The following is a 25,354-nucleotide window of genomic DNA, read 5'->3' as shown; positions in this document are numbered from 1 at the left end:
GACTATTGTGGAAGAAGTGGAAGTGGAAGAGAGAGGAAGTTGAGTTTAGATATTGGCAAGGGCCATCTCTAGGGCATCAAGAGATTCAAGCTTTACTAAATGTCAGCTTAATAACAAAGTTTATGAGAGTGAATCTGATATGGTGGAGCCTTGGCTGCATGAGTACTAGGTCATACTTGGAATCTGTATCAATCACCTGTGCATAGAGTTAGGGATGCTAGAGGATGAGGTTTTTATGCTTTATAAATTCATTTTGGTCTCTGTATTTGGTGTTATTAATATGTTTTCCTTGAGCTTCTTGTTAAATAAAAGTTAAAAAACAGACTTTACCCTAATTTTAAGTGACCTAAAGGGAAGAATGGCAGGGGTTTTTCCATACTTTTAGAGGAACTGGAATAGCCTAGAAGAGTGATGTTAAAACTCAATAGAAACTATTATTTTGCAGATTGCATATTGACATTGAAAACCACAAATGAACACTATGTGGTATAGTATTTTTATTTGTTTTGTTAAACCTTTCCCAGTTGCATTTTGATCAGGTTGAGACTTTATTCTGGAATTTTGCCCAGTAGTTTAGGAGTTGGACACCTCTGGCCTATGAGATTATGACTTGTGGTAGCAGTAATGAGATGTAGCTATCACTTAAGAATTTCAGGTGTTTGGCACATTTTAAGGTATCAAGGGAAATCATCTAGTTTTGTAATTTGGTATAAGGTTTATATTGTTATTCCTATTTACTACTGAGCATTTCTTTATAAGACATGTTTTTAAAGTTAAATTAAAAAATATTTTGTTTGTTATTTCTGAATATATCCTTCACCTCTTCCTTATCCAACAAGCCATTCTTTGTTACAAGGGAGGGAAGAAAGCATTTCAGTAAAACTAGCTAACACATCAACTCTGTATGATAGTATATGCAGTGTTTAGATTGACTTGAAAGAAAATGTCTATTGTAATTGATTTTAGTAGTAGAAAGGAGCCTTGGATCTGGAGTCAAAGGACTTGTATTCAAATTGTCTGCCCTTTATTACGTGTGTGACCTCAGATAGTTTTTTAACCAGTCTAGATCTCAGTCTCCTTGTCTGTAAAATGAAAGAGTTTAATTAGATTTTTAAGGGCCCTTCTAGTTCTAAACTTATGTTTGTAAGACTCAGCAGAGAAAATGATTTTATTTTGAGTTGTTATATCTAATTATTTTCACTTAGCAACATTTAGTCCTAAACCAAATACCTGTCCACATATGACATTTGGGCTTCAACTCTGTGTTGTTATAGTGATCTAGAATAGCACTTGATTTTTTACTATAAATGTTATTAATCCTGTTTATGTATCACCCACATTTCCCAATATATAGCTTATTCTTCCAAACAGAAAGCTATTTTTTATAATTAAAAAAAAAAGGAAAAGTTCAAACATCAAAAAGGTCTGTCTATGATGAAGTAAAGGAAGTTATTTTTTGGTGTCTTTTGGTGATTAAGCTTGATCATTATAATTTTATAACATTCCTTTTTGTTTATCCTTTTTTTCCCCTGGGTCTTATACTTTAACAGTTTAATCTGTCATTTATTAGGCACTTAGCTACTACTAAGTGCTAGGGATACAGAGACAAAAATGATATAATTGCTACCCTCAAAGCTTAGGGGTTGGGGCAACCATGTACACAAGTAAGGAAATTCAAAATAGATAAAAAAGTAAAAACAAATGAGTTTTTTTGAGGAGGGATGGGGAATTCACTTCTGGGGACTAGTTGAAAATAATTCCCAGAGCAATTATAAATTACCCAGTGTCACATAGGGTAGTGGCAAAATCAGAACTAGAATAAATAAATGTTTTCATACTTCTCATAATTTTCTCTTTTATGAAGATGTCATTTTACTTTTTTGAAAGTTGTGAAACATTTTTGTTGTATTGTCAATAACTTTTTTTTTAACTTACTTTTGTTGTATTGTCAATAACTTTTTTTTTTTTTTAACTTACAGGCCCCTTCACAGATGTAGTCACTACAAACCTTAAACTTCGAAATCCATCAGACAGAAAAGTATGTTTCAAAGTGAAGACAACAGCACCTCGTCGGTACTGTGTGAGGCCGAACAGTGGAATTATTGATCCAGGGTTGACTGTAACTGTTTCAGGTACTGAATAATTAATGTGGGTTCTGCAGGTACAAACCTTAAAGGTATTATTTTTTAAAATCTAAAAACCATATATATGTCTTAATTGCTAACTAAATTGCCCTAAATTTTTCCCCATATTCCTTTTGCTAACCATCCTAGTCTAGATCCAAAGATTTCCTTTATTTTCTACTAACTGTATACATGGAAATATCTTGTTTAGGAACTCAAAATAATGATTCACTATTATTGGCTTCTTGCACCACATCTAAACATTTCATTTTATATCAAACTTATCCAATAGCTAGTTTCTTTAGCCAAGTAGTTGGTTGCTGATCTTGACCAATGACCAACCTGGCCATGCTACAGACAAGTAAATTTGCTTGACTTGCAATCTTCAAGTTCTCCATGTCTGTTTGTGCATCCCTCATGTATACAAATTCATCCAGGTTTCTCCCATCCTTAAAAAAAAAAAAAACAAACTCCTCACTTGACCCATTCATTTCTAAATTCTTGTCCTATACTTTTTTTATCCATTCACAGAAAATTTCCTACTAAAACCTCCCTGTACATAATACTTCTATTTCTCCTCACACTTCTCAGCCCCCTCTAATCATTATACAGCTGAAACTATTCTCTCCAGTTACTAGAGATTTCTTAATTACTAGTTTGAACTATGGCTTTTTCTTAATCTAGATTTTTCTTCTCCAGTATTTGACACTTTGTTCATGAACCTCTTCTCTTGGATTCTTACTACCCCTCTGGTTTTTATGAAACTCTTCTTTTGATTTGTTGCCTACCTTTTTGATTAACTCAGTTTATTGGTGAATTATGCCTATCACTCGCCTTGATTTTGAGTCCTTGTCTCCTCCCCTGCCCCCCCCATTTCTTCCTCTTCTCCTTTATAGTCTATAAGCTTTTGGCAACTTCATCAGTGTTGCATAAGTTAATTGTAAAAAATAAAATAATTAATTTCAGCTTTTTACATATTTAAAAAAAACTTAATATGTAATGTCTATTTTTGTGGCAGTTTAAAAAAGTGATTTGGCATTGAGTTTACAAGATTTGGATACTGTCTTTTAATGTTTTGTGGTGAAACCACATTTTTATCACTTCAAGTATTAAGTATATTTTTGACAATCTGTTTATCCAAGTCTAGCTTAGAAAAAAAGCTCACAGGTTTGCTTTTTTATTAAAATTCCATATTCTGTCCCTTCTTGCCCCTCACTCACCCACTGAGAAAGCAATCGATTATAAATCTGAAATCATGCAAAAAAAATCCATATTGTCCATTTCATACAACAAAAAAAGAAAATGAGAAAACTACTTTAGTTCATCGTGTTTTTTTTCGTTTTTTTTCGTTTTTTTTTCTGGAGATGGCTAGCATTTTTCTTTATGAGTCCTTTGGAATTTTCTTGGATCATTGTTTTAATAAGAGTAGCTAAAGTTTTTCATAGTTGATCATCATTACAGTATTGTTACTGTGCACAATGATCTCCCTTGGTTCTCTTCTCACTTCACTTTTGTATAAATTCATAAAATCTTCTTAGATTTTTCTGAAATAATTCACATCTTTATTTTTTCTTTCCTTTTTTTCTTTTTTTTTAAAACCCTTTCTATCTTAGTAGTAACACCTCTAAAACAGAAGGGCACAAAGGCTAGACAATCAAGGTTAAGCAATGTATTCAGAGTCACAAAACTAGGAGGTATCTGAGGACAGATTTGGTTCCAGGTTTTCCTGACTCCAGGCCAGATGCTCTCTATCCACTGTGTTACCCTCATCATTTCTTATAGCTCAATAGTACTCCATCATAATCATATGCTGTAGCTTGTTCAATCATTTCCCAATTGATAGGCACCCTCTCAATTTTTAATTCTTTGCCACCATAAAAAGAGTGGCTATAAATATTTTTGAATATGAATATATACATATATATATCTCCTTTACCTTTTTATTTTATTTCTTTGGGGTTCAGATCTAATAGTGCTAATTTGAGTCAAAGGATGTGCACAGTTGTATAGTCCTTTAGGCTCAGGTTCAAATTGTTTTACAGAATAGTTGGATGAGTTCATGGCTCCACCAACAGTTCATTAGTATACCTATTTTCCCTCATCAGTTCTAGCATTTGTCATTTCTGATAGGTGTGGGGTGGCACCTCATAATTGTTTTAAATTTCATTTTTCTAATCAATAGGGATTTAGAGCAATTGGGTAATAACTCTTATTTTTACAGATTTGACAGTTACCTATATATTTGAAAAAAAAAGGGATTTATCAAAGAAACTTGCTATAAATATTTTTATGTTACTTCATTGTCTATTTAGCAAAATATAATTTTCGTGATTATCTCTTTTAAATAGCTCTATTTTTGCTTTTTCTTTGAGATCATAATTGTTACCCGTACCTTTTTTACTTTAGTTTAATAATAGATTCTGTTCTATATCCTTATTTTAAGTCTATGTGTGTATTTTCCTGTTTCAGATATTATTTTTTAAATTTAATTTTATTGATTAATAAGAAAATTTTTCTATGGTTACATGATTCATGTTCTTTCCTTTTCTTCCCAACCCCCTTCCCATAGCCAACACACAATTCCACTGGGTTTTACATGTGTCATTGATCAAGACCTATTTTCATGTTATTGATATTTGTACTAGGGTGATCATTTAAAAGTCTACATCCCCAGTCATATCCCCATTGACCCATGTGATCAAGTAGGTTTTTTTTTCTGTGTTTCTACTCCCACAGTTCTTTCTCTGGATGTGAATAGTGTTATTCATAATTCCCTCAGAATTGTCCTGGATTATTGCATTGCTGCTAATAGAGAAGTCCATTATGTTCAATTGTGCCTCAGTGTATCAGTCTCTGTGTACAGCATTCTCCTGATTCTGTTCCTTTCACTAAAAAAATTCCTGGAGGTTGTTCCAGTTCACATGGAATTCTTCCAGTTCATTATTCCTTTGAGCACAATAGTATTCTATCACCAACAGATACCACAATTTGTTTAGCCATTCCCCAATTGAAGGGCATCCCCATATTTTCTAATTTTTTGCCACCACAGAGTGCAGCCATCAATATTTTTTTGTACAAGCCTTTTTCCTTATTATCTCTTTGGGGTATAAACCCAGTAGTACTATGGCTGGATCAAAGGGCAGGCAATCTTTTTTAAACTCTTACCTTCTGTCTTGGAATCAATACTACGTATTGGCTCCAAGGCAGAGGAATGGTGAGGCCTAGGCAATGGTGTTTTAGTGACTTGCCCAGGGTCACACAGCTGGGAAGTGTCTGAGACCAGATTTGAATCTAGGACCTCCTGTCTCTAGGTCTGACTCTCAATCTACTGAGCCATCCAGCTACCCCCGCAGGCAATCTTTTAAAGTCCTTTGGGCATAGTTCCAAATCAGTTATTCTTTTTTAAACAACATATTGTTCTGGTTTCTGCTCCATTCTGTTCTCTCCTTCCATTTTATGAATGATTTCCCTCCAGCCACATTTTTAGTTATATTTTACTATGTATTTCCCTCCATTCTATTTTCTTCTGTTTGTCTTTCTTGCTCGGTTTTTGTCCTGTCCCTCCTCAAAATTCTCTTTAGCTTTTGATTACTGCCTCCTTTTAATCTGCCTTCCCTTTTGTCTTTCCTCTCCTCCCCTTTTCCTTCTCTATCTTTTTTGGAGAAGATAGATTTCTATACCCAGATGAGTTTATGTATATATAAATGAACCAATTCTGAGTCAAGGGAGGTTCAAGCATGGTCTGCCATCCCTTCCACAGTAAAATCTCTTCCTTGCATGCTTTTTCTATGTGTGATACTTTTCCCCTTTCTATTACTTCCTTTCTCCTTCTCCTGGTGCATCCCTCCCTCTTTTTGGGGGATGGGGAGTATCCCAAACTTGTTGACTCATACTTATGCCGTTTTTCCTGTGTTGACAGCTTCTAACAGCTTCAATAATCGTAAATTTATTAAGAGTGAATTGTATCATTTTTCCCATGTAGGAATTTAACAGTTTAACTTTATTGAGTTTCTTATAATTTCTTTTTCATGTTTCTCTTGGATTTGAATGTCAGATTCTTTATTGAGCTTTTATTATTCTTTATTGAATTCTTTCATCAAGAAAACTTGAAAGTCACCCTCTATTTTGGTATCAGTTTTTGTCCCTGAAAGATTCATATTCAATTTTGTTGGGATCCTTTGCCTTCTGAAATATCATATTCCAACCTTTCCATACCATCTTGGTTTTGGCCCTCATGAGTTTTCAGTGAGATTAAAATCAAGCAAAATTTCTATACCATTGAAGCATGAACAAATCCATCTCTTGCACAAATTTATGAACTATTCCTTGGTGCCAGGCCTTGTTAGTAGTATTCCAACTCTATTTGGGAATTTCTATAATTCTGGAACAATTCTACATCTCATTATATCAGTGAATCTATCAGTTCATTTCCTGAGAAAGGATAAGACTTCTAGGCCTGTTAGAAGTTTTTAAAAAGAAATCCTCAATATTTTTCAAAGTGAATGATTTACAGTCTGAAGATGACTAGATTATTTCTTTTGACAATGTTTAGATGTAGTCTGGATACTTCAACTTGCTCTTCTCATTCTTAACTCTTCATTATGGCTTTTGACCCAATTAGTCAACTTAAACTGCTTTATCCAAAGTGACCAATAATCTTTTTTAAAATACATTTTTTGTTGTTGTTGCCTGTTTTTTTTCAATGTCATCCAAATTTTCCCCAGTTTATTCTCCACTTGCCTCCCTAAGAGCCATTCCATATAACATCAAATATTTTTTAAAGCAAACAAAACACCTGAAAACTGATCAAAGTATCCAAAAAGTCTAAAAATATGCAATATGCCTGCCACACTTGGGGACTTTGGTCATGGAGTGTCTTCTTTTCAGTCATGTTTGTTCTTTGTAATGGGGCATTAAAAATTATATTGTTTTCTTGACTTTGCTTACTGCACTCAGTATCATTTTATTTAGACCTCTATTATATTTGTCATTTCCTACAATATATATTCTGTTAAATTTATGTACCATAATTCCTAGTGAAAGATATCTACTTGGTTCCAGTTCTTTACTATCACAAAAAAGTGCTGTTATATCTATTATATAAATATCTGGGGACTTTATTTTTAGTGGTCTCCTGTAAGCATAGCAGAGGGGGTCTTTGGTACAAAGATATAAATATTTTTGTCATTTTATTTAACTTCAAACCACTTTTCAGAAACTTGTTACTTCATAGTTTCACCAGTGATGAACTAGTATGCCTATCTCCCCATAACTTCTGCAGAATTGATTATTCCTGTCTTTTGCCATCTTTGGCAATTTGCAGTGTTATGATTTACATTTCCTTCATTATCACCAGAGATCTTTTAATTGCCAAATTCAGTGATCTTTTTGTCAGTCATCATTGTTCTTGACTTTTTTACAGTCTTTGAAACCATTAATCACCTGATATTTTCTTCTTTCTAGGTTTTTGAGATATTAGTCTTTAAAAAAAAAATACAACCCTCACCTTCTGTTTTAGAATTGATATTAAAAGTTGGTTTAAAGGCAGAAGAGTGATAATGACTTGTCAGTTGGGGTTAAGTGACTTGCCTTGGGTCACATAGTCATAGGAAGTGTCTGAAGTAAAAATTGAACGCAGAACTTTCTAGCCAGGCCCATCTCTTATCTACTGAGCCATCTAGCTCCCCCTTGAGACATTATTCATTACTGGTTTTATTTCTACTTATCTAATTGCTTCTCCATTTTCTTTCCTGGATCTTCATCCAGGTCATGCCCACTAATTGTACTTAACCTTGAAGGCTCTGTCCTAGGACCCCTTTGTTTTTGCCCTCTGTACTCCTTTCCTTGGTTATCTGATAGATTCAATTATTATTATTTCTGTGTTGATGATTATCATGATCTACTTATCTAGTCCTAATCTCTTCTAATACCCATTTTCACCACGATACCTTGAACTAGAAGATGTCCTGTAGAAATCTTAAACTTGATATAACAAAAGCACATTCTTTTTCCTTTTTCCTAATTGAGCTATTACTGTGAAAAGAATTTCAACTTCTGCTGGTTTCCTTGTAGTAATGTTTTTTATAAGAACACAGCAAAAGAGAACAATGTAACATTTGTGTGGTATGAAATCCAGCTCAATCAAGTTTCATTTGGTCAAGGTCAGATATTCTGAGGCATCTTAGTACATATAACCTGACATTGTTTTTTGTTTTTATGTTTTATTTAATTAGTTAATTTAGAATATTTTTCCATGTTTACAAGATTCATGCTCTTCTTCCCCCCAATCTCCTCTTGTAGCTGATGCGCAATTCCACTGGGTTTTACATGTATCTTTGATCAAGACCTATTTCCATATTACTAATATTTGCACTAGGGTGATCATTTAGAGTCTATATCCCCACTCATATCCCCATCGACCCATGTTTTTCTTCTGTGGTTCTATTCCCACAGTTCTTCCTCTGAATGCGGATAGTGTTCTTTCTCATAAGTCAGAATTGTCCTGGGTCATTGCATTGCTGCTAGTAGAGAAGTCCATTATGTTTGATTGTACCAATGTTTCAGTCTCTGTGTACAATGTTCTCCTGGTTCTGCTCCTTTCACTCTGCATCAATTCCTGATCATTCCAATTCACACAGAATTCTTCCAGTTCATTATTCCTTTAAGCACAATTATCTCTTTGGGGTACAAACCCAGCAGTGCTGTGGCTGGATCAAAGGGCAGATAGTCTTTTAGTGCCCTTTGGGTATAGTTCCAAATTGCTTTCCAGAATGGTTGGATAAATTCACAACTCCACGAACAATTTATTAATGTCCCAATTTTGCCACATCCCCTCCAACATTTATTACTTTCCTTTGCTGTCATGTTAGCCAATCTGCTAGGTGTGAGGTGATACGTCAGAGGTGTTTTGATTTGCATTTCACTGACTAGAAGAGATTTAGAACACTTTTTCATGTGCTTATTAATAGTTTTAATTTCTTTATCTGAAAATCACATATTCATGTCCCTTGTCCATTTATTAGTTTGGGAAAGGCTTGATTTTTTGTACAATTGATTTAGCTCTTCATAAATTTGAGTAATTAGATCTTTGTCAAAGGTTTTTGTTATGAAGTTTTCTCCAAGTTGTTGCTTCCCTTCTAATTTTGGTTGCATTGGTTTTGTTTATACAAAACCTTTTTAATTTAATGTAATCAAAATCATTTATTTTGCATTTTATAATTTTTTCTAACTCTTGCCTGGTCTTAAAATCTTTCCTTTCCCAAAAATCTGACAGGCATACTATTCTATATTCACCTAATTTACTTTTAATTTCCTTATTTATATTCAAGTCATTCACCCATTCTGATTTTATCTTGGTGTAGGGTGTGAGATGTTGATCTAAACCTAATCTCTCGCATACTGTCTTCCAATTTTCCCAGCAGTTTTTATCAAATAGTTGATTTTTGTCCCCAAAGCTGGGATCTTTGGGATTATCATAGACTGTCTTGCTGAGGTCACTTACCCCAAGTCTATTCCACTGATCCTCCTTTCTGTCTCTTAGCCAGTGCCATATTGTTTTGATGACTACTGCTTTATATAGTACAGTTTAAGATCTATTACCTGACATTGCTATCACAAAATAAAATCATAGAAAAATTATTGCTTCTCCCAAGTAAATCACAGACCACTGTGTATATTGAGCCTTAGTCTCTGTACCAAGTTCTCTTCTTGCATCATTAGAATGTCTTTTTTAATTAAACCTCTTCCTTCTGTCTTAGAATCCAAGGCAGAGAGTGATGTGCCCAGGGACACATATCTAGGAGGTATCTGAGGCCACATTTGAACCTCAGTCTTCCTGAATCTAAGTCTGAATCTACTGAGCCCACCTCACTGCTAACACTAGAATTTGATGTCCCTCAGGCATTCAATATGAACATCTCCCAATCAATTCTAGCTTTCTCTTCAACCTCACTTCTTTTCCTGGCTTCTATAGTTCTTCTTTCAAGTCCCCTGATTGTCATTCAATAAATATTTATTACGCTCCTACTGTTAGACATTCTGCTAAATCCCGGGATTGTAAAGAAAGATAAAAAACACTCTTGAAAACAGGCAAAGAGCAGTGTTTGTACTAACAAAATATATGCTGAAAATAACTTTTTTGGCAACCTTTGAGTACTCTTTTCGAATACTTAAAGGGACTTTGAAAAGAGTAAAATGGGAAAATGTCCTATCAAAGACTAAAGAAATCTAAAATACTATTAATATGACTTTAAATTTATTTTAATTCTCATTTCTGGATATCAATTAAAATTTTGTAGTATTTCTGATTGTGACAGTGTGATTAAATCCTTTATTGTCTAATAATTTCAATAAAAATACTTGAAAATGTATTTCTGGCATTTTACAAAAAGGAAACTAAAAGAAAAATCAATATTTTCATACTGAATCCAATGTTAATTTCAGAGATTAATTTTTTGGGTTTTTTGCAAAGCAAAATTTTAATTTGTATATTTGACAGGATTAGGTGTTTCTTTTGTCAAAATACAGTTGTCTGGCTCTTAAAAAATTATTTAAACTTTCCAATATCTTCCCCACTTTCATTTTTCACAAAAAACAACATACATACATACATAAATATGCATATATAAAACTAAGCCTTATATTTCTGTTTATCACTTCTTTCTCTGGAGGTGGACATTCATAGTTATTCTTCATATGATATTTCTATTGCTGTATGCAATATTCTCTTGGTGTTCTGCTCATTTCATTCTTCATAATTTCATGTGGTTCTTTCCTTATCTTAAAAAAATTAACTTGCTTGTCATTTCTTAGGGTGTAGTAGTATTCTTTCAATCATATACCATGATTTGTTTAGGTAGTCCCCAACTGATGAGCATCCTTTTGATTTCCAGCACAAAGAGAGCTGCTGCTATAAATATTTTAGAGTATATAGGTTCTTTTCCTCTTTCCCAGATCACCTTGGGAAACAGACCTAATGATGTTATGCGCGCGCGCGCGCACACACACACACACACACACACACACACACACACAGAGTTTGGACATAATTTTAGCTTATTTTCTCCAAGGAAGGCTGTGGTGTAACTTGATGGTTTATCTGTTTCTTGATGATCAATATATAAATGCAAGTGTTTTTTCTACTGTGAGACTAAATTCGTGGCCCTTAGTAGATTTTTGTTAGACATATTTTGTTGTTAGCTCTATTATAGGATTACATTTTCTCTGAGGGTCTGGGCTTCAATGTTACTATTTTTTACATTGAAACCGAATTCTGTGGTATATGTATGGTGGCCATAAATGGGCTGTTTTTTTCAATGTAAAGCTCTTCAGATCTGTAAGGGCTGTGTGATAAAGTGAAGAGAGCAACTACATTAGTCTTTGTACCTATGTTCAAATGCAGATTAACTACGTAACCCAGGGAAAGACAGTTAACACCTGAGTGCTATAGGCAACTCTCTAAGATTATAAATAAAAGAAGTACCAATCTGTATTGGTAGATTGAATTTCCTCACGTAAATTTCCCTGTACCGGTGAAATCTATGATATACCCCATATCCCATGTTCCTTATGCCTTGATTTGATTTGCAACACTCAAGGCAAATACATTTTTGCTAGCCCTTGTTAGGTATACTCCTCTACCTGTTATACACCTGGATTGGGGAAAAAAGTAAATTATACAGTCCTTTTTATACCACAAGGTGGCTCTAGAAGCCAATTTATTCAGAATATCTGAGCACATTTGGGGGCAGGAGGTTGGGAAATATATTTGGTTATTGGGACATTTTTGTTAGAATAGTGACTATCTTAGAATTATTTGAAGCGATTCTCTAATCATATAGGTTTTTTAAAGTACTAAAAGTCTTTTAAAGTATTTTCCTTTACACTGGAATTTTAAGATACTTTTAGGGAAAAAATAGTATTTGATCAGGACCATCAAATATAGGGCCTAAGTTAATTTTTATTTTCACAAATATTTATTAACTTAATAAATGGAGACTAGGGGGAATACGTTAAAATAAAAGCATGAAGTAGAATTTGGAATTCCACCACAAAACTGAATTTTTGTTAGCTATATCGTTATCATTTAATTTAACTAGTCAGTTATTTTATTTTCAACTAAAAATAAATCTTACTTAAGTTAAAATTGTCCTCTAAGGGGTGTTATTCTGTATGTTTAATATGAATATAGGGGTGTTTGACTTTTCGTATCCTTTTCATACCCATTAAAGTAGAACACAGAATAATATATACCTTCTTCTTATTTAGTAATGCTACAGCCTTTTGACTACGATCCAAATGAGAAGAGTAAACACAAGTTTATGGTACAGACAATTTTTGCTCCAACAAACACTTCAGATATGGATGCTGTGGTGAGTAGATTTTGTAATGAATACAGTTTTAGGAATCATTTAAGTTGTGTTAACATGAGGCATTAAGAAATACTGTGCCTATTGTGATCATTCCAGAAAGTTATTTTTAGAACTCCAGCGTTCACTACCATAGAGTTTGTTTTAAAGTCAAAGATATTGGCAAGTGTCCCATCGAAATGTATAATTTTATCCTTTTCCTCTAATCTTAGCTTTTCTATTAACTTCTTTATCTTTATTTTGTTTTGTTCTAATTCAGGTTCACAAGATAAAACAAATCCTCAATTTTTCACTCTTTTCTACCTACACCTCCTTTAAGATCCTATAAGGTCTTGTCAACTCCACCTCCTCAACATATTTCATATGTCCTTTATAGAGGCAAAAACTGAAAGTTGGCACATAGCACTTATGTCTGCTTATTTAACTTCAATCTTAGAATTGTGGGATCCATTCAGGACACATACTCTATTTAAGGTTGCTCATAACAATTCACATATTAACTACCTTAAAAGTTTTAAAACCTGTAATTTTAGAAGAATGAAAATATTGATTTTCTTGAACATAGTAAAATTTTAGTAAGCAAACCAAAGGTCTTTGCCTTCTTTTGGGTGGAGGGGCAGATTTATTAAGTAACTCCAAAACTTAAAACAGAAGATTTGCATACATTTTATATGAATTGAGAGATTATTATTTAGATATTTGATATGTAATCATTTCTTTTTAGTGGAAAGAAGCAAAACCTGATGAACTGATGGATTCTAAATTGAGATGTATATTTGAAATGCCCACTGAAAATGATAAATTGGTAAGTTGGTAATATAATTAGTAACATTATCATGTTCTAGATTTATCAAGTAAGAGGATACATGTCTATTCAAGTTGCTTTTGCTTACTTATGCTGTGTTTGTATCTTGTGTTGTGGATGAAGGAGAGAAAGTATTTTTTTGTGTCCTTATATAATTTATATCTTTGAACACTAGATATTTTGATTTTTTCAAAATGTTGTATTTATTCAAAAGGAAAAAATACCCAACTCATCTTAAGTTCTGCAAAAGAAAATGCCCTGAAGAGTTTGTTGCAGTATTTTTAGGTTCACACTTTCCCTGAAAGGTCCATATAAAAGAAAATGAACACTTTTGAACTCTTTGAATATAGTCATATGTATTATTGATTACTCCCCCCAAAAGAAATGAACTAGTTGAGTACTGTATATTTGTTTTCTCTCCCCAAATAATGATGCATCAGTGCCCTAAAAAAAAAAATAATTCATGGATGAGCAGTTTAATATAAAAGAGTTTACTTGTAGAAATTTTAAACATTAAGAAAGTTGTTTAAATTATCTGGTTTTAGGCATTATTATGGAGCCTTAAAGTTAGCATTTAATTTTCAAATGTAAAGCATTGAAATGTAAAAAGGAAATAGCTAAATAGTTAATAGCTTGATTGATTTAGACAAGTAGAACTTAGAAAGACATTGAAGTCTTTCAGCAATGCTAATAAGGTGGGCAATCTAAGGTCAGCAATCTTTTCCATTACTATATAGCTCTTGATCATTAGAAAGTTTTTCCTTATATTGAGCTGAAATCCTCTTGTCTATATTTTGTATTGGTTCTAGTTCTGCTCTGAATAATTATCTGTAAAGTTCTGACAGCAAGGCTAATTCTTTGTTAGAACAAAGATGGTGACACCAGATTATGGTAGCTAAGCTTGTAAAAAATATATGAAGTAGTAAATTATTAAAGAAATGTCACATCTTGGTAGGTAAGAAGAGTAGAGTCATCTTCAGAAATGTGGCTGAACAGGTGTGGTTTTCAGGGTTAGATACAAATTCTCGGTTTTCTTGATCCCAAAGAAGTACCTTTTCCTTTGCAGAAGTGGAGACTATGGGCATGAAACTTTGCTTATGTTGTCAGATTCAGCTGATGTATTGGTTAGTTTTCCTGAGCCCCCTCTTTTTTTTTTGTTACAAGAAATAATTTTGGGTAGGAATATATATATATATATATATATATATATGTATATGGAAATTAAAATGATGTAAAACAAATCAACAAGTTCTTGGTTTGGTGGCAAGTAGTATCTAGATCTCTAGCATTATCTTTTACCTCATATAATTAGTTGTCAGGTCTTGCCATTTCCACCATTACACCTTATCTCCCATAAAACTCTATTCAGCTACCATCCTATTTGAGGACTCCTTTGACTTTCTCTTTTATTATGCAACAAGCCCTTAATTGGTCTCATTGCTGAAAGTTTCCATATATATCCTATATATTGTTGCCAAAGTAATTTTCCTTAAATGTCACTTACCATATGACTCCTTTATTTAATGAACTCTAGTGACTTCCAGTTGGTTCTAGGATACAATATGAAACCTATTTAGCTTTTTAAACCCTTTATACTTTCCTATATTTCTAGCTATACTGAACAGTATTATTTTCTCCCTCTCCCCCATAATTACACACTCTACAGTCTTACCAAATTGGCATTCTGTCTTTCTTCACACATGATACTTTATCTCTAATGTCTGTACTGTTGCACTGGCTGTCCTGAATTCCTGAAATGCATGTCCTTCCCATCTCTGCCTCATGAAATTTCTCTTTTTCTTTAAGGTGCAGTTCAACACCATCTTTTTCAAAATTATAGAATAGAAACCCTTCATAATTAGCTTTTCTGTTAAGATTTTATAGAACAAAATTTTTATAGTTGAACTGGTAATGTAGTATTGTGACTATCTAGTCTAAAACCTTCATTTTAAAGTACAAGCCCTTCATTTTGAGGAAACTGAGGGCCCAAAAGGTTAAGTGATCTTTATAAGATCACATTGGTAGTAATTGTCAGAAGTAAGGTTTGAACCTAGGTCCTCTGAATTCAGTCAGTCAGTGCCTTTGTACCTGTACTCATTATAACATTTGAAAAATAAAATGTTTAAGACTATGTATTGGCTGAGGCTTAACACCTAAAAAACTTAAATCATGTAAAAGCAAGATATTTAATATTAATAAGACTATTAGGTTCATGTGGAGAATGTGGCTAGTTTGCCTATTACAAAGATGCTAGGTCCTTTAATATCTTAGGTTGAAGTAAGTGAGGGAAAAAGGCCAGATATGAGGGATTTACATAGAAATCTAGTTATTGTACTTCAGGCTGTGATGTTCACTACATCATTGCTATCAGAGAACCTTATAGGTTAAAAACTAAACAACTCGAATCACATTCATTTTATATACTAGCTCTAAGGGACACTTGAAATCTCCTACATACTCATTTATAGATGAGGGAATTTAGACCTAGAAAGGTAAAATGTCTTAGTATAGTTTCAGCTAGTAAAATCTATTATCTCTTCCATTATAACATTGTCTGTATGCAAGGCTGCTTTAATTTCAACATTGCAAATATTATTAATGGATGTTGAAAGAACTTGTTTCTTTCTCACACCCATTGGATTTGAAATTAGGAGGTGGTTCTTAATGTTATTTTCTCTTTTAATAAAAAAAAAATCTTGGCAACTTTAGCTTCAGTTTGTTGATTTGTAAAATGAGAGATTTGGACTAGATAAATCTCTTCTAAGGGTCATTTCAATTCTAAGTTCTAGAATCTCTTTAATTTTCTTATTTCAGACTTTTTTTTGTCTTTATGTTGAGAGTTATTTTCATACTCTTCAAAATTCCCTTTTTTAAATTTACATCCTCCTATCTTACCCTAATTAATTTGTATCTTCTTAAAATCTCTTAATTACAGGGTAAGTATAGGGAATATTATGGAAGACCGTAAGAGTGAGGAACCTCCTCCCTCCAGAGTTTCATTTTAAGCTCCAGAATTGAGACAATTAGGCATCTTCCTGCTGCTGCCCCCCATCCCACCCCCAATTTCCTGCCCCCTTTCAGGTATCAGTGGGCTTATTATTTGAACACATTTCCCCCCCTCTATTTTTAAAGTAGGACATTTATTTCCTTGTGGCAGTGACCTTAAACTCTTACAAATTTTTTATTTGGGGGTGTGGACATCATTCTTGTTAATGATTTGAAAGTAATTTGATAATATTTCAATTTGGTTATTTGTTAAAAAAGCAAAACATTAAAATTTGTGGCTTATAAGGAACTTAAAAATTTTTTAAAAATATATTTGTAATATTTACAGGTTGATATGGAGGCTCCTAAAACTCATCTAAAAGCAGATGGAACCCTGATAAAGCAGCATAGTAGTCTTGCACTCAATGATTCTGAAACAAAAAAACTAATGGAAGAATGTAAAAGACTTCAAGGAGAAATGATGAAATTATCAGAAGAAAATCGACACCTGAGGGTAAGTTTTAGATTTTTTTTTTTAAACCCTTACCTTCTGTCTTGGAATCAATACTGTGTATTGGCTCCAAGGCAGAAGAGTGGTAAGGGCTAGGCAATGGGGGTCAAGTGACTTGTCCAGGGTCACAGAGCTGGGAAGTGTCTGAGGCCAGATTTGAACCTAGGACCTCCCATCTCTAGGCCCGGCTCTCAATCCACTGAGCCACCCAGCTGCCCCCTAAGTTTTAGATTTTAAAATAAGTTGTGTTTAAATTAACTGAAGGGAGCAGAAAATTAAGTCCTATTCAAGTCTGCAGTAAGTTTAACAACATTTTTTTAGAGTTTTGCTCTTTTGAATGTTAATATTTCATAAGAGTTTTTGTTATCCTAATGATTCCATGAGACATAGAATAATCTTATAATTTTTCTTTGTTTTCATGGTACACTTTCACAGGATTCTTAGCAGTTTAAAATTGAGTACATCTTCCTAATAACGAGATGGCTATAATTGGATATAATTGGATTAAGGTTTCACATCCTGTTTTGTAGGACCTCTAATCTTTTTTTTTTTTAACCTTAACTTCTGTCTTGAAATCAATACTGTGTATTGGTTCCAAGGCAGAAGAGTGGTAAGGACTAGGCAATGGGGGTTAAGTGACTTGCCCAGGGTCACACAGCTGGGAAGTATCTGAGGCTGGATTTGAACCTAGGACCTCCTGTCTCTAGGCCTGGCTCTCAATCCACTGAGCTACCCAGCTGCCATCTAATCTTAATGAACCATTTTCTAAGAATCAAAAATTAGTCATGATCCTATAAGGTTTTGTACTCTAAAACTTTATTTAAGTACTTCATCAACATATTTTTTACAAATTTGTTCTAAAAGTATGCTTTCACAGTCATAATAACAGGACTACAGTTAAGCCTTGATTTTGATACTCTGAAAGCCATGGCTATTTGTAGAAGAAGGTGATTTCAGCATTTTGTGCCATTAATAAGAGACTTACTTTGGTCTTTGTTCCATGGTGCACTGGATGTAACAGGAATTGGTTGAATTAATTTTAAGGTTGATAATTACCTTTGCATTTTATAACTTAAAGCAGTAGAAAATTAAAAGTTAATTTACAAATATAGAATTTAGAAGTAAAATATTGAAATTAAAGTATTTGGATTTAAATTGGTTTTTGTAGTTGTCAACAGTAGTTCATTTATCTACTGATAAATCATTTATTTCATTTTTAGAAGTATATGTGAGTTAAATAAGTTCTTTTTATGATATACACACACACACACACACACACACACGTACAACTGATAACATGCAATTAAAAGTAAAATGGTTCCTTGTTAACAGTGTGTAGATAAAGGAAGTATAAGACCTTCAGGAGTTCTTATGACCATACAATGAGGCAGTACAATGTATGAGAAAGTGCTCTAGATATGGAATTGGGACTAGCTTTGGGTCTATCCTAGGCAGTTGATCATTGGCAAATCACTTAATCTTAGCTTCCTCATCTCTAAATTGACTAAATGTTTTTCGAGATCCCAACACCCCCACTCCTCTTTTTTTTAGTATATCATCATCCTTCTAATAGCTCATGTTCACATCCATGAATCCTCCTTGACTGATGTTTCATTAAGCTTTACTCCCTATGTCTCATCAGGTGCCTGGTATCATGGATACTAACATCATTGTAACGCCAACACTCATTCCCATTCTGTCCTCTACTTTCACAGCTGCTGCCACTCTAGTTTAGGTCTGCATCACTTTACCCTGGACCTTATTGTTTTCCTTGTTTCAAATCTCCCATACTTCACTGGGCCCATTGATCTTATTCATTGAACCACCTTACTGCCTGTTTGTGTTATTTCAATTAGTAACATCACCCCCCCCCCCCAAACAAACAAACAAACAAAAAACAACAAACACAACAACACACACACCATTCTCACTCTCCATCTTGACTTATTTTCTTTAATATGGCTTCTAAGCAAGCTTTCATCATTTTCAAAAATATTTTTGCACTAGACCCCAAAGGTATATTAGAACAGAAAAGAAGCCCAAGACTTAATGAAACTTTAGAGAAATAGTAATTGATTGGTAGTTTAGATCTAGAACTATTATCCAGGTTTTCTGACTCCATACTGGTATTCTACTATACTATGGAGCCACCCTAAACTAGTAGGAAGAAGTAGGGGTTAGTAAAGGGGCAAGTTGGGAGCATAATGGATTAGGGTGTCAGGCCTAGAGTCAGTAATACATGAATTCAAATCTGGCCTCAGAAAGTTAATATGCAATTTTACCTTTGTTTGCCTCCGTTTCTTCATATATAAAATAGTAATTACCTCTTGGAGCTGTGAGGATCAAATGAGATAATAATTATAAAGCACTTAGCACAATGCCTGGCACATAGTAAGTGCTATATAAGTGTTAGCTATATATGGCATAAAAGTGACATGTGAACATTCAGGAAATATGAAGAAAGGTACCACGCTATTTTTTCCTCCCCGCCTTATATATCCATGGTCTTGACCTTTAATCTCTGTTACCCAGTGAACATATGAGGGAAGACTAAAAGAATGACATTAGGTAATACTCTTTCCCCCCAAATTAACATAGAAATAATGAAAGGAAGCATGTACAAGTAAGAGCTTTTAGAGTAACATGTTGAATTTGTAAAAAATTGTTATACTTTGAAGGAAAAGCAAGCTATACATAATTCATGGTTTTGTGTACTTTTTTTCTGTTATATTTTATATATACATATATTCTTTTAGTGTTAATGTTCAAATTAAAAAGTATTTTACAAACTATAGTACTTAGTTTTAAACCTCAAGTATGTGAATAGTCATCAAAAATGACCCCTTGATCTGGAGGCTTTTTGTCTAGCAATTATTAGCATGTTGCTGTTGCTTCATATATAATAATAGGTCCTTGTTTGATCATTTTTCCATATTATTTTTTGGTTGGGAGATGACTGGCCTCAACACTTGTCTTCTATGTCCTTCTATTGCTGTTGTTCACAGCTAGGAAACTTGTAGGTTTTCAGTGCTTTGAAAGTGGTATTATCCTTGGGAGTGGTATGGTTACTGCCCTCCTGGTCTGTGCCCCTTGTTCCTTCACTTCTGCAGCATCACTTCTCCTCTCTGGAACTGTGACCTGGGTCACTGGTGAAGAAGGCGCTAAATGGCTCCTGGTCCTATTCCTAGTGCTAGTACAAGGATTCACTAAAATCTTTTTCTGATCAAGTGGCCAGTACCCTTATTCTTCCTGTGCACTGAGCACTCCCAGGTATTGCTGTTGCCTCTCAGGTTCATACCCTTCTGTAGCACTCACCTCAGAGGTTCACACCTGTTGCCACTTCAGGATGTGTGGGTGGGTGGGGGTGGTGAGGGTGGTGGTGGGGCTTTCCCTAGAGTTCACAGCTCTCTCCTTTCTCTTCTTGGAAGCTTCTCTGGTCTAGAAAGATGACTTTTTTTTTTATTGGTTATCTCATTCAAAATTTGGTTTGATGTGTTTTGAGGGTTTTTTGGGAAGGCTTGGGAAAAAAACGCTTTTCTCTATTATCTCTGCCTATAATAGATTCCTAATGCTTATTTTATTGACTTTGTATCTCCTAGACTCACTCACCACATTTCTCTGTAAGCCTCCCAAAACTTCTCTCTTCCATTCCCTCAATTGAAGATAACAATCACAGCTTCTGTTGAACTGTAGACCCTAGGTGCTATATGGAGCATGTATCTTCTTGGCCAGCCCCTCCCCACAGAATAAACAAATCAAAGTACCTGTCACCTCCATCAGTTGGCTTGACCAGAAGTACTGAGTATGTTTTCCTGAGCAACCTTCATTGCCTTTCTTTCCTAATATAGTCTCACTGGACTCTTAATTTGTGTCACAAAATGAGATTCAGAGCTTACAACCTCAGTGAGCAGGTATTTCCTAATCTAAAAAGGAGAGAAATGGAATAGAATGAAACTAAAAAGATTTATTAACCACGAATTATATGAGAAATCACTATACAAATATGTGCAAAGATACAAATAAAGAATCCAGACAATCTCCAATTATTCATGGCCTAATTGAGGGGAGATGACACATAAAGGAGGGTTCACCATCAATTCATGGGGATAATAATACATACTTCTCTTGGGCTGTTGTGAAGAACAAGTTAGATAATGAGTGTAAAACTCCTAACTATATAAAGAGCTAAATAGGTGTTAATTAATACTACATCATTTAAAAATTTTTTGATAATAGCTTCCATTTTATATAGTTTTTTTTAAAAAGCCATACCTTTTTTCTTAGAACCAATAGCAGAAGAGAGTGGAAAGAGCTAGGCAATAGGGTTTAAGTGACTTGCCCAGGGTCACACAGCTAGGAAGTATCTGAGATCAGATATCTCTGGGCCTCGATCTCAATCCACTGAGCCACCCAGCTACCCCTTATATAGTTCTTTAGATAAGTATTCAAAGCACTTTGCTCAGCTGATGAGTAATTTAGGAGTTGAAGTATATATTTTTCTGGAATGGCTAATGATTTTTTGTTGTGATAAAAGTTGAAGGTATAAGGATTGTTATGATACCTAAAAGATGCAGAACTTTTTATTTCTGACACAGCCTGTAGTACAAATTAAGGATATGAATTAAGGAAGATGCCACCAGGTGTTTTGTAATAATTTACTTTCTTATTGAGATGGAAATAATTTTATAGAATGAACTTTGAGGGAGGAGGGCATAGTTATTCATTTCATGAGATTTTTTGACATGTGAGACAATACTCTTTGAAAACATGTTTATTTTGGTTCCAATTTGACTGAAGCTCAAGGAGCTTGTTTAAAAGGTTTTTTGATGATAAATTTAAAATAATTTATATTGATAGCCTTTCCATAACACTTTTTAGAAGACTTTTGTTTGGTAAGCATTCATACTTATAAAATTATTAAAACTTAAAATGACATTAAGACTCTTGGGATGTTATGCATATTCCTCTACAGAGTCAGCCTTATAACAGATAATTTTAAAAAGAAGGTAGAAAAGCAGTTCAGCCACAATTAAAATACCACTTCATCTGAGTCTGAAAGAGTATATAAATATACATACACACATACACATACATTCTTTGGGGGTAGGCTTGATTATAATAATTATACACCATTCAGTTTTATTGCTTTTTTTGTGTTCTTCATATTCATCATTTCTTAGAGCATAATAATATTCTTCCACGTTCATATGCCATAATATGTTTAGCCATTCCCCAAGTATATAGTTAAAAAATCTTGAACCCCTGGACTATGTTCCTCAGAATTCTTTTTCATTACCCAGCATCCCTTTCCCTGCATCCTCATGCTTCTGTTGTTACATTATTGTTTATAAGGTTCTGTGACTCCACCTTTTGGGGCCTCTTCTCTTGCTACCACTTCTTGAGTTAGATGGCTCTTTAGTTTACTCTAGCTTTTTAATTTTAGTTATTATTAATAAATAATAAATAATATTTGGGTATTAATTTTAATTTTCACACAAGTGATTGACATCTTTGTTTCTAGTTGTTTTTGCTTTTATAAAAGACACATCTATAATATAATTCTTTAGTGCATAAGTAATCCTTTTTATCTTTGCTGACCATGCAAACATATTTCCTAGCAGTTTGGGTCAGACAGTATCAATGGTTTCTTAGCATAATTTTATGTTGTTTTCAAGAGTGATTGGTGGTTGGAGTACTTCTTCACAACTCTAACAGTGACTCATAACCTTTCTTTAACAATCATTGTTGATTTGCTGAGTTTGACAAAACCTCATAGTCATTTGTAAGTAAGTTTGCAATTTTTCAATTTTTGGAATTTTAAAAATTCCTTGTCTTTGATCTCTTTAACTATCAAGGAATGACTATGCTCAATGTCTTTTTTATTGGTGTTCTTTAATTAGTTTTCTAAATTTATATGATTCTTATCAGAGATAATTGAGGCAGAGATTTTTGTGCCCAGTCAATAGCTTTCCATCTTATTTTATCTATATTGATTTTGTTATTTAAAAAGTTTTTTAGTGTGATAAAAAGGAATACAATTTTTTGTATCACTTCTCTCCAGAATTCCTCTTCTACTCATTGCTTGCCAAAGTATCTATCTGATTTTCTTTGTTGTTTTTCTTATTTTTGTGTGACTTAATATTCAGATGACATACTCCTTTTGAGTTCATTGTGCTAGGGGGAGTAAGATGTTTTAATCCAAATTCCTGCCAGAAACGGCTTTTCACTTTTCCCAACAGTTCTTTTCAAATAGAGAGTCCTACCCCAAATAATTTCTGTTCCCAGGTTTTTCAATAATAGGTCATTTTTCAGGCCATTTGTTTATGATTTGTTTGTATTTGTTTGTATATTTTTTAACCTAGTAGTTTTGATGATTATTGCTTCATAGCACAATTTCTAAAGGAGTTCAATTCTCTCTTCTTTTTTCATTTCTTTTAGCATTTCACTAGAGCTTTTGCTCCAAATAAATTTTTTGTTTTGTCTCTCTTTAAAAAATACTTCCATAATAGTTAGCTTTGATATAACCCAAACCTGTAAGTTAATTTAGGTAATGTTATTTTGGTGTGATGAGTCAATAAATACTAAACATTGCTCCGATTATTTGTTGTTTATTATTTTTTTAAAGTGTTTTAAAATTGTTTGATAATTAATGAACATCTTTTTTATTTCCTCCCCCCAGGATGAAGGTTTAAAGCTCAGAAAGGTATCACAGATTGAAAAAACAAGCTCAAACGTGATTCCTTCACTTCTTGTTGTAATTGCAGCCATTTTCATTGGATTCTTTTTAGGGAAATTCATCTTGTAGAGTGAAGCATGCAGAGTGCTGTTTCCTTTTTTTTTCTTGACCAGAAAAAGATTTGTTTACCTACCATTTCATTGGTAGTATGGCCCACAGTGACCATTTTTTTTGTGTACAGCGTCATAATAGGCTTTGCCTTTAATGATCTCTCACGGTTAGAAAACACAATAAAAACAAACTGTTCAGCTACTGGACAAATTGTATATTATCAGATCATCAATAGCAGGTGTCAGTTGCACATTCAGTCCTTTATGAAATTCATAAATAAAGAATTGTTCTTTCTTTGTGGTTTTAATAAGAGTTCAAGAATTGTTCAGTCTTGTAAATGTTATTTTAATAATCCCTTTAAATTTTATCTGTTGCTGTTACCTCTTGAAATATGATTTATTTAGATTGCTAATCCCACTCATTCAGGAATATGCCAAGAGGTATTCTGTGGGGAAATGGTGCCTCTTACAGTGTAAATTTTCTCCTTTACCTTTGCTAATATCATGGCAGAATTTTTCTTATCCCTTGTGAGGCAGTTGTTGACTGAGTTTTTCATCCTTACAATCCTGTCCCATGGTATTTAACATAAAAAAATAAAACTGTTAACAGATTCTTGCTGGGTAGCCTGTTTGTGTCTCTTGTATCATTAGAAGGGGATACTTAAGAAGTCTTGTGTATAATAATTTGAGACTAGTAATGCATTCTTTCTGCACTCAACCTTATTTATTTGACTTATTCTGATAATTGTAATTAAATTGGGAAGAGCGCCCCCCCTCCCCCCTCTGTTCTTATAAGGAAAGGAAAATGATGCTAAATTTTGGATGCTTTCAGTGTTATGGACGATGATAATCAAAGTTATCTTCAACCATGATTGTTTAAAACACAAAAGCTATGGGGATAAAAGTGTTTTAATTACAGTAAAATTGTGCATATATGTTTAAATGTCTATATTGCATTTAATATGCCACTGTCCTATCAGTTTCTTTTGGTGTCTTCCTGAAGGAGACTAATTCTCCTTTGTTGTTCTAGTCAAGTAATTTTAAACCAAGCTAATCTTTTTTTTAAGCAACTTTATAAATAGTACAACTAGGTGTAACCCCCCCCCCCTTTACACACAAAATAAAATTCCACAGTGAAGTTGATGTTACTGAGCAAGTCTTGAATATTCTTCCTGAACAATGATTTAACAACTCTGCAAATTTGTTAACCATGTAAACCATTTTCAATTTAAGAAAGCATTTATGAGGTCTGATACTTTTTTGCACCTAGTTTTCTATCTTGCTTCATTTCATTTATACTAATTGTAGGTAATAATAGAACAAGGGATCAGTAGTTGGAAGTTGAATGCAAGATAGCACAGCTGAATCTTAATAAATAAATGTGATGTTTTTTTAAAACAAATGTGCCTAAGTGAAAGCAAAGCGTATTAGTCTTCCTGATCTGTGGGACTTGATGTGGTGCAGTGAAGTATATTAGGCCCAGTTCTAAATGCACATTTTATAAGTTGAGTGAAATGTTATAGAGAAAACAGTATTTTGGTTGCCTTTAATCTCTAGTTTTCTTTAATGGATAGATCACATGTATCATATTTATTGCTCTCTCTGGTAACTAATTGCCTATGTGCAAAGACAACAATGAAACATACAAGTAATGCTTACCTTTCACCATTAGCATGCAGCTTACAAGATACTTCCATTGGTGTATGCTCTACTATCTTTGTAGAAGTTTCCTCCCATTCTGATAAAACTGGAAAAGCATGCTTAAGAGGCTTACATT

General features: G+C 33.6%; 1 protein-coding gene across 1 annotated transcript in view; it reads left to right on the top strand.

Moving 5' to 3' along the window:
* VAPA (VAMP associated protein A) overlaps positions 1 to 24,189 on the top strand; it is a 63,549-nt gene extending 39,360 nt beyond the window's left edge. The window contains exons 2-6 of the mRNA XM_001364950.5: positions 1,980 to 2,132; positions 12,390 to 12,493; positions 13,215 to 13,295; positions 16,630 to 16,794; positions 23,471 to 24,189. Of these exons, the coding sequence (XP_001364987.1) occupies positions 1,980 to 2,132; positions 12,390 to 12,493; positions 13,215 to 13,295; positions 16,630 to 16,794; positions 23,471 to 23,596 (629 nt within the window). The 3' untranslated portion in view covers positions 23,597 to 24,189. The remainder of the gene's footprint in view (positions 1 to 1,979; positions 2,133 to 12,389; positions 12,494 to 13,214; positions 13,296 to 16,629; positions 16,795 to 23,470) is intronic.
* The last annotated feature ends 1,165 nt before the right edge of the window (positions 24,190 to 25,354 follow it).

Source organism: Monodelphis domestica, chromosome 3, assembly GCF_027887165.1.
Source record: "Monodelphis domestica isolate mMonDom1 chromosome 3, mMonDom1.pri, whole genome shotgun sequence".
Lineage (NCBI taxonomy): Eukaryota > Metazoa > Chordata > Mammalia > Didelphimorphia > Didelphidae > Monodelphis > Monodelphis domestica.
This window is presented reverse-complemented; position numbering and strand designations above follow the sequence as displayed.